Source organism: Stenella coeruleoalba (assembly GCF_951394435.1).
Source record: "Stenella coeruleoalba genome assembly, chromosome: 10".
NCBI lineage: Eukaryota > Metazoa > Chordata > Mammalia > Artiodactyla > Delphinidae > Stenella > Stenella coeruleoalba.
This window is the reverse complement of record NC_137156.1, coordinates 64,518,188-64,535,222: the sequence shown is the minus strand read 5'-3', so window position 1 is coordinate 64,535,222 and position 17,035 is coordinate 64,518,188. Positions and strand designations below refer to the sequence as shown.

Below are 17,035 nucleotides of genomic sequence, written 5' to 3'. Positions count from 1 at the left end.
TAATATAGGAGCACCTTTGGAGATAATAAATACTCTTTTTTGTGAAATTCAGCCATCCAGTGAATTTGCCTGAATCTTGTACAACTATGATTGTTAACAAATGGTGATTTTCTAATCCATCATTCCTTTTTCTGTATTTCTATACAGTGGTAGCAGTCTTAACAGGTTATTAAAATTACTTGCTTAGATGCTTGTTTCTCCTCACAGGACCATGAGATCTTCAAGGGCAGAGACCATTCCTTAATCGTTGGTAGTAAGAGTTACTTTCATCATGGTATCTTTTTAGTAATGGTTGTAATAAGTTACCACTTAATAATAGTGAATGACTACTCTGTGACCCCTACAGTGTGTGCTACATTCAGTATCCAGAGTGATCTTTTTGGAAATATACATCTGTTCATGTCAAAGTCCTATTTAAAACTTTTAAATGGTTCCTCATTACATTGTTTAGTTAAATCCATTTCTCTTAACAAGGCTTGCATACCATGGCATAATCTGGTCCTTATTTATGTATGCATTTTCACCTCAAGAGTTTCTGGCCTACCAGTGGGACAGTGCTACTAATGTTCACACACACACACACACACACACTCTCTCTCTCTCTCCCTCTCTCTCTCTCTCTCTCTCTCTCTCTCTCTCTCTCTCTCTCTCTCTCATTGACTTGTTTCTGAGAAGACTTTCTTTTGTTTAGATGTCTCTTCTCATTTAAGTTTCATCCTTTCCCCTGAAAACCATTCCTGTTCCTCCAAGACAGAGTATTCTGCCTTTTCTATATGCTCCCATAACATCCTTTCCAATCATAGCAGATAACATTTCATAATTGTACATTGTGCAGAGGCAGAGACTGTGTCTGTCTTGGTCACTTGAGTCTCCCCAGGGCACAGTGAGAGCGTACTATGTAGTTTGGCACTTCATAAATATTTGAATGATGAAGTGAAGAAGGTCCTTCTTTTTCCATGGTACCACACTGCTGCTATTTTTTTTTTTAATTTATATTTTAATTTTTTGGCCGCACACCATGGCATGTGGCGTCTTCGCTGACCAGGGACTGAACCCATGCCCCTTGCAGTGTAAGCACGGAGTCTTAACCACTGAACCACCAGGGAAGTCCTGATTCTTCTTGAATCCATAATGTGTATATTTTATTTGATAGGTGGTCAGAAAATACTTGAATGAGTGTCATGTAATCTTTACAACCCTGCAGAGTAAGTGGTGGTGTTTGTATCAGCTGTAAAAGGGAAACAAACAGGCCCATGAGTTTGTAACTTAACTTTAAATGACATAGCTGAAAATTATCTTCTGATTTAAATCCTATGTTCTTTCCATTCCTTTTTCTGATCCAGCAAATAGTGATTGCTACGTCCTTGCTAGACAGTTCATGCAATTATGTATCTTTGCTGAATACTTTTCAGACTTCTCTCAATCTGTTTCTGTTTTAATAACTGTAATAAGTTCAAATTCATTCTTAAATCATAGAAATTATCATTTTAGTGTTTTGTTCAAGTATCTTTTTTCCTTAATGCTGCAGAGATCAACCTGTGATCCATGATTGAATTTCAAGGGATTTTCAGAATGCTTGAAATCATATATAAAACTGTGGGGTTTTCTGGGGCAAGGGTCCACAAATATGAGCAGTTTCTCAAACAGGGGTGTATATATATGTGGGTTGGGAAAAGAACAAATTGTGCTCCAAAAAGTGTTTGCTGGATGGTCTTAGCTGCAGTGTTGTATTGACTAGTGCAACATATAACTTCAGTGAAGTCTCTTGGAGGGCTGTGGTGATTTTTAAGTTTTAATTAGAAAAATTATAGAGGAGGTAAATTTGAAAGTGTAAAAGAAAATCTTAGATTTGGAATTAACTTGCCTAGAAAACAGAAGTCTGAAATTTGAGAAACATTTAATCATCATGACCTTGATTATTCTTCAGTGATTACTTACCAGCATAAAACTTTAATTTTTCTACACACATGTTTTACTACTGGGCTGGGGAGGCCTTGAAAGCAGGCTCATGTGTCAGGTGTTCACCTTGTGCTTCAGTACTAGTGGAAGCCCGGCACATTTTAGATGCGTGTTGAATAAAACTGAGTGTTGTTAAGGTAGATTTTTTGAATTAGAGTCAAGGTGGGTAAGGCTAGAGAAGGAGGAAGTTCGGGGAACAAGTTTAAACTGAACGGCAGAGGCTCCCCTGGTAGCTCAGTGGTTAAGAATCTACCCACAAATGCAGGGGAGACGGGTTCGAGCCCTGGTCTGGGAAGATCCCACTTGCTGCAGAACAACGAAGCCCGTGCGCCACAACTACTGAGCCTGCACTCTGGAGCCCTCAAGCCACAACTACTGAGCCCACGTGCCACAACTTCTGAAGCCCACACGCCTGGAGCCTGTGCTCCACAACAAGGGAAGCCACCGCAATGAGAAGCCCACACACCATGACGAAAAGTAGCCCCCACTTCCTGCAACTAGAGAAAGCCTGGGCACAGCAACGAAGACCCAGTGCGGCCAAAAATAAATAAATACATTTATTTTTAAAAAAGAGAGAGAAATGGAATATTACCAGTGCCCTGGATGCCTTCCTTTAAAAATAAAAATTAAACAATGTCAGTGAACTAGGAAAGCTTTTTAAGGTATGGTACTTGCTAAATAGCAGCATTTAGAAGTTGCCTTGGGAATCCCCATGTTCCTTAGGCCTTTGCCTGAGACTTTACAGCCCCTCATTCTGTACCTTGAATGCAATCACAATGCACAGAAGTCTTTTGGTACTGTGTCTAGGGCTGCTTCTGAGGCATGTTACCTTTTCTTTTAATTTTTAAAATAGACCATTCCTGCACACGACAAAATTCAAAAGGCAACATTTCACTCCTAACCCTGTCCTGTGTCCTGTTCCCTGGAGGCAACCAATACAACTAGTTTGTTGTGAGCGTTCTAGAGATAATTTGTGCATACTATATGTATATATTTTGCCTTTTTTACAAAGCTGGCACCACTGTTTAGCTCCTTTTTACTTAATATATTGTAAAGATTATTTCATACCAGTTTATGAAGAATTTATTTTTCATAACTGCATAGTATTTTATTGTATAAATATACCATAATCAGTTTATCATAATCATACATTAATCAGTCTTCTATTTCGGCCATTTAGGTTGATTCCTTTCATTAGCTTAGCAGCAAGTAACTTTTTGAACATATTCACATATGTGGGATATACATGTTGGATAAATTACTAAAAGTTGTGTATCTGAGTCATAGTCTGTGTTATTTGTAATTTTGATAGGTACTGCCAAATCTCTCTTCATAGTTGTACCAGTTTAACTCTCATCAGCAATGTTTATGTGTAAGAGTGCCTGTTTCACTACACCCTGGCCAACACAGGTGTTGTCTAACTTTATGTTGGTCAGACGGATAGGCAAAAATGGAATATTATTATAGTTTTAATTTGCATTTCTCTTATACATGAAGTATTAAATATATTTACGTTTATATTTCCTATTGTAAGAACTATGTCCATATCCTTTGCCCATTTTTCTGAGTGGCTGAAAACTGAAATTGGATCTTATTATCTTTTGTTTGTTGGGAGCCCAGCTGTCTGAAGTTAGAGTGTTTATTCAAGGGTTTAAAAGAATAAATAAAATTATTCTACTCCCTCTTCCCCTTACTCTCCCTTCCTCCACCCCTCTCATGTGTGTGATTTTATAAAACTTCCAGACATGTGTATTATCTTCTAAGTTATTTTTCCAGTCAAATCTCAGGACCTCTGTGACCTAATGGAGATACCCCTACTCCCACTTTTTGTAATACAATTTATGAGATAAAATCATAGACTCTTAACACTTTACAGGGGTATGATGATCGAGGTACAGTTCTTCCTTCTATTAAAGGAAGCTAAATCTGGATTATAGAACCATTACCACTGAAAGCATTTCACAGAATTATGCTGAGGGAAAAGGAGCCTAGGGTATTTACTTATCAGTATTTGCCCAGTAATTTCTTTCTTTCTTTCTTTTTCTTTTTTTTCTTTTTAACCTTAGAGTGGTATAGGGCCATAGACATTGAAGTTGTATGTTCATTTTTAAAATTTTGTTGTTGTTAATCAAGAAAATGGATCTTTAAAATCTTTATGCTAGTATATAGAATTATGAATCAGGTTCCAAGACCGTCATATATTACCCAAAGATGTGCTTTTATTTCTCTAGATCAAGGGTTGGCAGTTTTTTTCTGTAAAAGGTCAGATAGTAAATATTAAAATACTTAAATTTAAAATGTGACTGTGAGGCCTCAGTCTCTTCCACCCTTCTTCTTCTTCCCTTCTTTCTGCCCTTTTCTTCCCCTTCCTTTTTCCTCTTCCCTCCCCTTTTCTCCCTCACTTTAAAAATGTAAAAAACCATTCTTAGCTGGGGTTGAAAGGGCACTTAAAGAACCAGGCTGCAGGTCAGACTTCAGGGCGTAGTTTGCTGACCCCTGCACTGGTGTGTGGAATTGTGAATCAGGTTTCTTTACAGTCTGATATTACCCAGATATAAGTGTTTTAATATCCTTAGCCTAAATGACTAACAGAATTGATTTAACCATGTATTTTCCAAGATGATTTGTCTGTAAGCCATACGGTTTCAATGGGAACCAGATGAGCTTAGTTTTTTCTGTTGTCATTTTTTGGCTGCACCGTACAGCTTGCGAGATCTTAGTTCCCCCACCAGGGATTGAACCCAGGGCATGGCAGTGAAAGTGCCAAGTCTTAACCACTGGACTGACAGGGAATTCCCTAGTTTATTTATTTATTATCATTTTATTTCTCTAAGTTCTTACCTCTTTTTCTAGATTTTCAGTGTTCAGTAAATTCACGTAAATATTTGGTTTCTTTGCTTCTAACCCTGAAACTTCACAAATACCTGAAAATCCTGGGAAGAAGGATTTTTTTTTAAATGGGGTTTAAAGTAGGGTTTTAAAAAATCTTCTAATACATTCAGTTATCTTGGAGAAGCTTATCTCTCACATGTAACTAAATACATAAACATTCATATATACATATACACACGTATATAGTATTCTCAGTATCTTCAGTTTCAAAATTGCTTAGAGAAACAAAAATTATGACAAAAAACATTAGTGAACTGAACACTTAAAAAAATTCTTATTCAAAGGTCCCTTCTCAGTTAACATCAGCATGTATCATTGTCCAATGGGTTTTCTTTTTCAGCCAGTCTCACTGTTATAAAAGTTGGCAGACCTATTGTGAAGTAAAAATGCACTGATTTCATAAAGTCAGTAAAAATAATATTGAAGAAGTTGGAAAGGAAATATATAAGACCACTAGTGTACTAGAAGCATTTTCAGAAAAAGTAATGAAAAGATTCTGAGATACTCCTGGGAAAAGAATGTTGCATCATGTTATCAGTTAATTATTTGGAAAAAGTATACCAAAAAATATCAACAATTGACTCATCTTTTGGGGGGGAGAGTTGGTGAAGTTTTGTCTCATGTATTGATTTTGGGATTACAAATTAATGTTAGTGAGTTGGTGAATTTGCAGATACAGGATCTCTGAATAATGAGGATAAATGGAATCATGAAATCTGTGGCTTTTTGTGTCTGGCTGCTTTTACTTAGCGTAGTGTTTTCAGGCTTTATCCATGTTGTAGTATGTATCAGTAGTTAATTACACTTTATAGCTGAATAATACTCCATTGTATGGATATCATTTTCTACATATTGTTGTATGAGCCAATATGAAATTGGGCGGGGGACGGATGGATAAACATAGATGCAGAATTGCTAGGTCATAGTCTTTGTTTCTTATTTGATGCTCTTTGCCTTTTTAATGAAAGGTATTTTATGTTTCTTTAATTCTGGAAAACTCTTCATTATTTCTCAAAAAAGTTCCTTCTCTCCTAGAATTCCTTTTACCTGGAGTTGGCACTTTAACTTCTAGCCTCCATATCGCATAACTTTGCTTTCACATTTTCTTTCTGTCCCTTCCTGCTTTTTATCTCCTCTTCCAGCTGTAAAAATGGCACCTTGCTCAGAGTCTCTTTCTCTTTTTTGTTCTTAGTCTTGCTGTCATTTAGGAATAAAGATTTGTTTGACACATACACTACACAATTTTATCTGTACTTGCTAATAACAAGGAAAAATAGTCTTAGTTGTAAAAAGTAAATCTGTTATTACAGAATATATAATCTGATCTGTATATAATAAAAGGTAAAAAATTATACTCTCATTGTAAATTATTTTGTTCTCAAAGTCTTGTTTAGCTAAAGAACAGTCTACATCAGTGTTAAATTTTTACACTTTCCAGAAAAAGTATTGTTTTGTAATTTTGTTTTAATCCTGTTTTTTTCTACAGTCTATTCTGTTTGAGTCTATTCTATTTGAGTCTATTCTGTATCATTTGAGATGTGTTAAAAATGTGCTGAGTACTTTGCCAACAAACTTCCAATGAGTACTTTTTGAGACTGTTGGAAGAAAACATCCCAGTTTAGACCGATTTAGTGTGACCTATTAGCAGTAGGTAACTTTTTCAAGTGTTGTTTGTTTTTTTAACTAAAAATGGGTAGTATAAAAACTGTATAATTAAAAGTAAACTTTTTTTTTCCATAAGAGAATCCGTTTACTCAGAATCTATTTACTGTACTTTAAATATAATCTAACTGCTTTTGGGGAATCATGATTCACATACAATAAAGACAAAAACATCGAACTCATAGCTATATAATGTTTCTCGAGTTAAAATGGTCCTTTGTTTTAGTATCTACATTCCTTTCTTTTCTCCCCAGCTTTATTGTGATATAACTGACATTTAACATTGTGTAAGGTTAACGTGTACACCTGTTGATTTGATACACATATATATTGCAAACTGGTTACCACCATAGTGTTAGCTAACACCTGCATTATTACCATTTCTTTTTTTCGGGGAGAATATTAAAGATCTATTCTCTTGGCAACTTTCAAGTATATAGTACAGTATTATTAACTGTATCACTATGCTGTACATTAGATCCCCGGAACTTACTCATCTTATAATTGGAAGTTTGTAACTCTGACCAAGTTTCTAACTCTACCTCCCTTCACCCCTGTTTTAGTTTCTGTTTCTATGAGTTCAGCTATTTTGGATTACATATAATAAGTGATATTGTACAGTGTTTGTCTTTCTCTGTCTTATTTCATTTAGCATAATACCCTCAGGGTCTATCCATGTCACAAGTGGCAAGGTGCCCTTCTTTCTCCTGATTGAATGATATCCATTGTATACATATACCATAGCTTCTCTATCCATTCATCTCTTGATGGACACTTAGGTTGTTTCTGTATTTTGGCTATTGTGAATAATGCTGCAGTGAACATGGGAGTCAGGCATCTCTTTGAGATCTGCTTTTCATTTTGTTTGGATACATACCCAGAAGTGAGATTGCTGGCAGGTGTTTATTAAGAAATGGAAAACTTACAGTATGAATCAGGTATAAAGACTTTCCACCTTTTAATTTCATTTTCCTTCAAGTCAGTCTGTTTTTCTCTATGTACCTTCTCTCTTGGCAATCTCTGACAGTAACACTATATATCGATTGTTTTCTTAAGGTTTTCCCACATTGTGGATCTCTTGCTTTAGCCTATTTCCTGAATTTTAGGTCTATATTTTCGGCTTTCTCTCTCCTTTTTTTAAAAAATAAATTTATTTACTTATTTATTTTTGGCTGCATTGGGTCTTCGTTGCTGTGCATGGGCTTTGTCTACTTGTGGTGAGCAGGGGCTACTCTTTGTTACAGTGCGCGGGCTTCCCATTGTGGTGGCTTCTTTTGTTGCAGAGCACGGGCTCTAGGTGCACGGGCTTCACTAGTTGTGACACGTGGGTTCAGTACATGTGGCTTGTGGGCTCTAGAGCGCAGGCTCAGTAGTTGTGGCACACAGGCTTAGTTGCTCTGTGTCATGTGGGGTCTTCCCGGACCAGGGCTTGAACTTGTGTCCCCTGAATTGGCAGGCGGACTCTTAACCACTGCACCACCAGGGAAGTCCCTTCAGGCTTCTCTTGGCTCTCTCCTCCACTTGCCCTTCAGACTCCAGCTCATAATCTTGTTTTATAAGCTAATTCTTCGTCTTTGGTGTACATTTCTGTTAATATCTTCATCATTTTTCAAGTAACCCATAGTCAAAACATGTACCCCTTTTGTAAAAAATTTATATTGCTAATTATAACAGTTGCTTTAAAAACACTTTCTAGATAACTAAACTTTTCAGTTAGGGACAGTATTGTTGGAAGACAACTTTTTTTGAAATTCTGACAGGTTAGAATGACATCTTCGGATCTTTTGCAGGTGTTATTTTAAATAGCCACCACCGCCTAGTTATTTGCACAGAAGTAGAGCTTGGACACTTGATCTATTTTGAATGCCCCATTGTTGAATTTATGTACATATATTTATTAATCTATGCCTATATCATCTAAATGCTGGGTAATTCATTTACAGTAACTTTCGAAAGATTTTCCATCACTCTGTCAGGAATTATTGTTAGGTCTTATAAATTATTGTACCTAGTATGGTGCAATGTACACTGTAGACAATTTATGAGATGTATTTCACACAATCTAGAATCTTGAATTTTAGGCCCTCCACATTGGAGTGTCTTTAACATTCTCTTCTGGTAGACAAAATTTTGAGACCTTATAACTCTGAAAAATACCTTTATTCTATTCTTGTTTGGCAAATCATATAATTACCATTTGGAAATAGATTTTCCTTCAAAATGTTCAAGATGTCATTGTATCATTTTCCAGCTTACAGTGTTGTTATTTTGATACTATTTCGACTCCTTTGTTGTGGGAGGTGCTCTGAGCCCTCTCTATCTGGTGACTTAATATGTCAGTTCTAAAAAATTTTCTTTTTTTTTTTCTTTTTAATACTTTCTTACCCTCAGTTTTCTCTCTCCCTGCTTTCTGGCTACCTGTTAGGAGATGTAGGACTTCTGACTCTTATCCTCTAATTTAATTTTTTTAATCTCCCATTTAGATAAAGGATTAGTGTGAATGAAGGCAACTCAGATAGCAGTTTCAGCAATGGATTCTGTGCCATGCGGGTGTGACATTATTCCAAACAGATTTTCATATCATGTAGGCTAACACTATTGCTGTTTATTCACAAGACAGAATGATCCTAAGAAATGTTACAGTAATCTTTATAGGGCTGCTTCCTTCTTACTTTTTGTTGTTGTGGGACTTTGGAAAGATTCTGTTGCATTTCAGGGCCTCAAAGTAGATAATCTTAGTTTCCAGCTTAAATTTTGTATACAGCTTTGACAATATGAAGAGGAGGAAGTTAGTAATTCCAAGTGCTTAGGTGCATGTTGATAGAACTTCCCCATAGTGTTAGGCATACTCTAATAGTCAGTAGCTCTTGGTCACTAATCAGTAGTAATCAGCCATTTTGTGAACATCAGAATACTTAAAATTTTTATTTATTTATTTTGGCTGCGCTGGATCTTCCTTGCGGTGTGCGAACTTCTTAGTTGTGGCATGCATGCAGGCTCTAGTTCCCCAACCAGGGATTGAACCCGGGCCCCCTGCATTGGGAACTCAGAGTCTTACCCATTGGACCACCAGGGAAGTCCCTGAATCCTTTTTTTAAAATTGAAGTATGTTTGACATACAATATTAGTTTCATGTGTACAACTCAGTGATCAGAATACATTTTCTAGTTAGCAGTTGCTCTAAACTTTTGAATGGAATTAAGAATGTATCTTTGAGAAGCACTTCCTCGGTATATTAACCGCCACCATAGAATGGGCCCCAAACTTGAGGTCTGTAATAAATTGCTATAAATGTTTGTAATGAATACCTGTAATGCTGAGACCTTCTGCAAAAGAAACTAAGTTAAAATTGTGTAATTCTTAGTTGACTCAGATATCATCCTCGATATATCTGTTCTGAGCACCCTTCATGAATGAACTCTTTTGGAGTGCCTAGGTTTACAGAGTACCTAATGCAACAGTCATTTTCAAACTTTTAAAATTAGCAGAATACCTGTTTTTCCCTATAATGTGGGTAGGTGCTGATAAGTGGCGTTCTTTTTCCCGAGTTTGTTAACCCCTCCAAGAGGTGGATAGAGAAGTCAGAGCTAAAAGTGTTAAGTCCTTCCTCTCTTTATCCCTGATTCATACCCACAGGTAGACATTGAATTAGACAACTCCAGGCATCCCTCAGAGGAATAGATTAGAATGTATCCTCTCTACAGGCAGAAGCAGCCCAAGAGGAGAAAGAGCCCAGATGGCTCTGAACTGAGGACAGACATACATAGTTCTTTCTCTCAAATTCTCCCTTGTGAGGAAGGAATGAGTGAGGGCTGTTAAGCCCGTAATTCAGTGATGTCCACTTTCTCTGGACATCAGAATCATCTGGGGAACTTCTAAAAAATACAGGTGCCTGGGACCCATTCCCAGAATTTTAGATTCAATTTGTTTTGGATAGTGTATCTATAAAAGTTGCCTGGAGTGGTTTAATTCTGCAGCCAGAATTGAGAATCCCAGCTGTAGTGGAAGTTCTACTTAGAAAAGGCTAGGGGGATAGTGGATGTTACCTACATTTGTAGATAAATCCCCAAAATGGTACTCCTTCCCAGAATAATGCCACTGTGTCATCTGGTACAGATGATAAAAGGCATCATAATCTTGGGCAGGTTGCTAAACTTTTTAAGTAAGTTTTCCCATTTGTAAAATGGAGATAGCAACCTCATAGGGTTGTTCTGAAATTCAAATAAGATAATGCATTCATACAGATTGCCCTGCGTCTGTAAAGTCCACATTGGCATTTTTACTGGCAGCTGAATATTACATCTTGAACTTTCCTCAGTTGTGTGACATGTGGGTTATTTCGTTTTCCACAAATGCTGCTAGAACCAAAAATCGTGTGGAAAGATTTTTCTTGGAGTACATTTCCTAAAAAATGGGATTACCAGGTCATATAGGTGTGGTCAGTATTATGAGATTACTCTGAAGGAAGGGTTTTATATGATGTACCATTGAGAATGTGTGGGTTTGCCATTTGCCCACTTAACAAGGTGACTGGATAAGGAAGTATGTGCCCAAGAGCTACTTGATGGACTTAGAACAGTGAGAGATTGTCAGGGAACAGAATTGTTGCTAGGCTTTAGATTCATACAGCAAGAAAAGGTACCTCAAGGCTTAAAAACGTAGTTTATATTTCTCAAGAACAATTTTGATAAAGTATTAGATAGTATTTGAAGAGCAACAATGATCCAAAACTTTCCTTTTTTAAAATAACAGCAGTATAAAAGTAGATTTGGCCATTAGCCAAGTTGATTTTGTATTTATAGAAAAATACGCTGAATAGCAGGAATTGTGTTTACACATGTAATTTTTCTGAAGTGTGTTTATATAGCTGAGGTATTACTAACCTTTTCTTCCCTTAAGTAGGGATGGCAAGTGAGATGTTTGACTTGTTCATATGCATACTCTCAGTAAATGAACTATATATGACTTCATTTTATGTTCAGAAGGCATATAGAAATTAAGATTATCAGGAGGTGTATTCCTGCCAGAAATAAAATGTCTTAGTTATTTAGTCTGCTACTTGGCTAATGAGGTCATACAAGCCTGGTAGACGTTTAGAAATAAATATGTATTTGTGCTATATGTTTTTACTTGTTTTTTAAGGGACCAGGATCTATTTTTATTTAAAGCCAAACATAGGTAAAATTTTGGAGAATAATTAAATACCAGATTGTTCCTCCCCATTTCTTTATTGCCATGTGAAATCATTCAGCTTCAAAGCAATCACCACTTCCATTCCACACTGATAACTTTTCTTTTGGTTTATTTTTTGCAGGAGGTATATCGAATTCCAAAGAAAAGTCAAACTGAAAAGGAGAGCACAAGTAGGTATTCAGAGATACTTTGTGCATATGACTTTACGAATATTCTTTTAGAAATATGCAGATGTAACTGATAAGAAGTTTATTGTGTTTTTGGAACCAGATAATATGTCATTAGGTAAATGAAATATTTTTGGTATAAGTTTGAAAACGTGTTTTTAAAACAATTTTCTTGGAGTACAGTTGACTTACAATGTTGTGTTAGTTTCAGGTGTACTGCAAAGTGAATCAGTTATACATATACATATATCCACTCTTTTTTAGATTCTTTTCACATATAGGCCATTACAGTGTATTGAGTAGAGTTCCCTGTGCTATACAGTAGGCCCTTATTAGTTATCTGTTTTATGTATAGTAGTGTGTATATGTCAATCCCAATTTCTCAATTTATCCTTCCCTTCCTTCCCCTCTGGTAACCATAAGTTTATTTTCTACATATGTGACTCTCTGTTTTGTAAATAAGTTCATTTGTACCATTTTTTTAGATTCCACACATAAGTGATACATATGATACTTGTCTTTCTCTGTCTGACTTCACTCAGTATGACAATCTCTAGGTCTATCATGTTACTGCAAATGGCATTATTTCATTCTTTTTTATGGCTAATATTCCATTGTATATATGTACCATATCTTCTTTATCCATTCCTCTGTTGATGGACATTTAGGTTGCTTCCCTGTCCTGGCTCTTGTAAATAGTACTGCAGTGAACATTGGGGTGCATGTATCTTTTCAAATCACAGTTGTCTCTGGATATATGCCCATGAGTGGGATTGCTGGATCATATGGTAGCTCTATTTTTAGTTTTTTAAGGAACCTCCATAGTACTGTTCTCCATAGGGGCTATACCAGTTTACAGTTCCACCAGCAGTGTAGCAGGGTTCCCTTTTCTCCACACCCTCTGTAGCGTTTATTGTTTGTAGATTTTTTGATGATGGCCATTCTGACCAGTGTAAGGTGATACCTCATTGTAGTTTGATTTGCATTTTTCTCATAATTAGTGATGTTGAGTATCTTTTCATGTGCCTTTTGGCCATCTGTATGTCTTCTTTGGAGAAATGTCTATTTAGATTTTCCACCCATGTTTTGTTTGGGTTGTTTGTTTTTTTGATACTGAGCTGCACAAGCTGTTTGTATATTTTGGAGATTAATCCCTTATCTATCACTTTGTTTGCAAATATTTTCTCCCATTCTGAGGGTTGTCTTTTCATCTTCTTTGTAGTTTCCTTTGCTGTGCAAAAGCTTTTAAGTTGAATTAGGTCCCATTTGTTAATTTTTATTTTTATTTTCATTGCTCTAGGAGGTGGATCTGTGCATTTTTATTCTTAGTGATTTTTTGTCAAAGGAGATGTCCCTTTATACTCCCTGTGTTGTTTCTTTCCTTGAAGTCATGGCCTTCTAGTAGCTTTTCTTCCATTCATTTCTTCCTCTAGAGCAGACATTCTTTTTTTTTTGGCCGTACGCGGGCCTCTCACTGTTGTGGCCTCTCCCGTTGCGGAGCACAGGCTCCGGACGCTCAGGCTCAGCAGCCGTGGCTCACGGGCCTAGCCGCTCCGCAGCATGTGGGATCTTCCCGGACCAGGGCATGAACCCGTGTCCCCTGCACCGGCAGGTGGACTCTCAACCACTGCGCCACCAGGGAAGCCCTAGAGCAGACATTCTTAAACCTATACTCCTTAGGTGTGTGTAAGTTTTTACCTGTAGATGTTTATATGCAAAGTCCTTGGTATACGTTCATTTTACTGGGGAAAATTCAAAACTTTCATCAGATTCTCAAGGAATCAGTGACCCCTCACAAGGTTAAGAATCATTATTACAGAACAGATAATAGGGAGACCATTGCAGTATGGTTTCTGGGCTTTACCGCTTAGCTGTGTTTCCAACATACTTTAGAGATTAAAGCAATGGTATAAATTATGGTGGCTCTTGTTAGTCTCTTGTGCCCCTCCAGCAGTGACCCAGTATAAATAGAGTAAAGGAGCCAGTGTGATCATGTTTTTGGTCTTTTTCTTTATTTTTGGCATGAAGAACATTTTGTAATCTTAAATCTTATTGGTTAAATAATCTTATTGGTTAAAGCCCTGTAAAGTATCCTTTACATCACTTTTGTATCTTTTGGATATTTTTAGTTCTACTGGTTTAGTCTCTTCATAGCCAGACATCCTACTTAGGGCTGCAAAGATTTCTTCCCATAAAAAAGAAAGCTGGATTGAGTAGTACTGGTTGGCAGTATCAGCAGCACCACTATAGAGTTGATCATCAGAGGCTGGCTTCTCTGGGCCCACTGAGTTGAAAACATTAGCAAGACAGGTGAAGTTTCAATACCTATGAAGGTCCTCCCACCCCACCCTGCCACCATTGTTTTGTAAATATCTAGTCTGGTATGGCCCTCTGAGAGAAGCAGGACATGGTCTGTAGTGGACAATTATAATCTTTTCAGGGAGCAGCCTTTTGTGTGCCAACTTCAGTCTCATCCTCACATGTGGGGAACCCCGCCTCCATCTCAGTATCAGGCTTTTAGATTAGAGAAATGCTTATAATGCAAACCTGACTTGCTATGTTACTACTCAATGTCAAGCGATTAAAAAGCTTAGAACTTTTAAAATTCATAAGGATTGTGAAATACTTTGGGAAATATGCAGTCTAGCTTTATCCACGTTTTAAAATATGAGAAAATCAGCCTGAATATATAAGATGATTTCTCTGCCTCACATATTCTAAGATGCAGAGTCAGAATATACTGTTGGTATGATTCCTTTTCTTGTTTTACCAATATATAGTGAAGAAATAGCCACATTTTAAGGAAATTAACACCAGGGTAAGGAACCTGGGTTTGAAGGAGGAAATAGAGAGTCATGGGCAGATCCAGATGAAACTAGATAATAATACTTCACAAAAAGATGTTGTGCTAATACCTTCTGAGCTGAACAGTTGTTTTAATTGTATGGTATTTTCTGCCAGCATGTGGTATTAGATGAGTTAGTTCTGTTAGCTTCTCACTGACAAATACTCATACATGGCTGTAGATTAGTAACTTTTTTGTAAATAAATGGAGTTTTTGGCCAGCTAAAAGAACTGTGAGAATGGTATATGTAAACCTGATCCTACTGCTGGGGGAAAAAACAACTGATAGCACATTTTTCTGAGATGAGAAAAGAAAAAACAATGTTTATCAAGAATCCGCTTTGCGCTATGAGAGATATTTTATAAGAAATTCTCTCCTTATGAAGAGAGCAATATGATTAGTAGGTAACAGTACTAACATACACAAAGCAACAGCATATAATACTAGTCAGTTTATATTGAAATGTTCATTGGTGGGATCTAGACTACTTAGGAAAATGAAAGACTAGGTGGTGTGATCAGTGAAAAGTAGTACTTAGGGCAGCTTTTGGGAGCAGTGGCAATGGAATTGGGTGAGAACCATTCTAGGTAAAGAGACTGAGTGAAGAAGGTTAGCTTCCATCTTTTTTTTTTTTTAATTTATTTTATTTTTGGCTGCGTTGGGTCTTTGTAGCTGTGCACGGGCTTTCTCTAGTTGTGGTGAGCAGGGGCTACTCTTCGTTGCGGTGTGCGGGCTTCTCACTGTGGTGGCTTCTCTTGTTGCGGAGCACGGGCTCTAGGTACACAGGCTTCAGTAGTTGTGGCTTGCGAGTTCTAGAGCGCAGGCTCAGTAGTTGTGGTGCACGGGCTTAGTTGCTCTGCGGCATGGGGGATCCTCCCAGACCAGGGCTCAAACCCGTGTCCCCTGCATTGGCAGGTGGATTCTTAACCACTGTGCCATCAGGGAAGCCCCCAGCTTCCATCTTTGAATAGGAAGCTGGCGTTCTTTTTTTGAAGATGTAGCTCTCTGGTTTTGATAACTTACTGAGTTACCACCTGTTTCACCTGTGGTTGAAATATTTTTCTTTTGAAATTGTAGTTCATAAAAAGTTGTCTAATTTTTTTTTTAATTAAAGAGATTTTTCTATTGAGGTTTTTATGTTTAGCATGCCAGGCTGTTTTTCTACCAGTTGTAAATATGTAGAGTTATAAGGGCAGGGGAAGGCTTTTACATTTTGAACTGACAAGCAGACTGCCTTACTAAAGGTATCAGAAACATTTTGCATGCATGTGTTCCACAGAACTAGTTAGAAATGATGAAAGCTTGGACTGAGACTTTGGTGGGAAAAGGTAGAAAAGGGCAGTCATGGAAGAGACTTTTAGGAAGTAGAGCACACAAGCATATAAGACCTTATGTCTCGTCCAAATTTGGGACTGGGTATATGAAGGAGGAGTCCATAGATCTGTTTGTTGGATAGAAATTTTATTATACAGTTGGTATACTATCATGATGGAGAAAAGTCTACCAAGTAAATTTTTTTAAAAACCTTTTCCCCTAGTAACCGAACGAGGAAGGGATGCTGTTGGCTTCAGAGATCAAACAGTTGCCCCAAAGACTCCTAACAGGTCAAGAGAGAGAGACCCAGACAAACAAACTCAAAATAAAGAGAAAAGGAAACGAAGGGGCTCCCTCTCACCACCTTCTTCCGCCTATGAGCGGGGAACAAAAAGGCCAGATGACAGGTAAGTGGCCTATGTGAGTTACTCTCTTTTCTGAGCAAGTCAAAAAGTACCCAAGTGATACACTTCTGATTTGGGGGCAACAAGTGCTTTTGTAATAAATGTATTCTCTTGTGAGTGAGTATAAAAGGAAACTCTACTCATAACTATTGAGAGTCTCTTTTGACAGTAGTAATAGCTGTGAAGACGAATAGATTTTTGGTACTCGAATGGCTTCTACTTCATAACGTTTAAATGCTATTTGAGGAGCCAGAGATTTGTTCTTTAAAGGGGAATGGGGGTTGATGGGAGATAACCCTATGTTTTCTAGTGAATCTTACACCATACCAGTTCAAAATGTTGTTTGATCCCTGTGTCAGAGGCTGTCTTGTGATGCTGGTAGAAAAACAGGCCACATAATCACCTGCTGGGCACTAGAAAACATTTGTTCCCGAGAAGTTCTTTTTAAATTAAATATACTTAAAAAAAAAATTGAGATATAGCAGTCATGTAATGCAGTTGTCAGAATTTTTAATTTTGGGTTCTCTGGGTATGTAATAGTAATTCATCATGATTTTAATTTACATTTCTCTCATTACTAAATAGATTGAACATTTTGC

The 17,035-nt window shown here is 37.2% G+C and overlaps 1 protein-coding gene across 3 annotated transcripts in view; it reads left to right on the top strand.

Moving 5' to 3' along the window:
• SETD2 (SET domain containing 2, histone lysine methyltransferase) overlaps positions 1-17,035 on the top strand; it is a 112,446-nt gene that overhangs the window by 65,957 nt on the left and 29,454 nt on the right. For 2 of the 3 annotated variants that reach the window (XM_079935765.1, XM_079935764.1), the window contains exons 13-14: positions 11,828-11,876; positions 16,256-16,439. In XM_079935765.1, coding sequence (XP_079791891.1) covers positions 11,828-11,876; positions 16,256-16,439 — 233 coding nt within the window. Of the gene's footprint in view, positions 1-11,827; positions 11,877-16,255; positions 16,440-17,035 lie in introns of those variants that run through there. The other variant, XR_013830355.1, reaches the window with a different exon arrangement.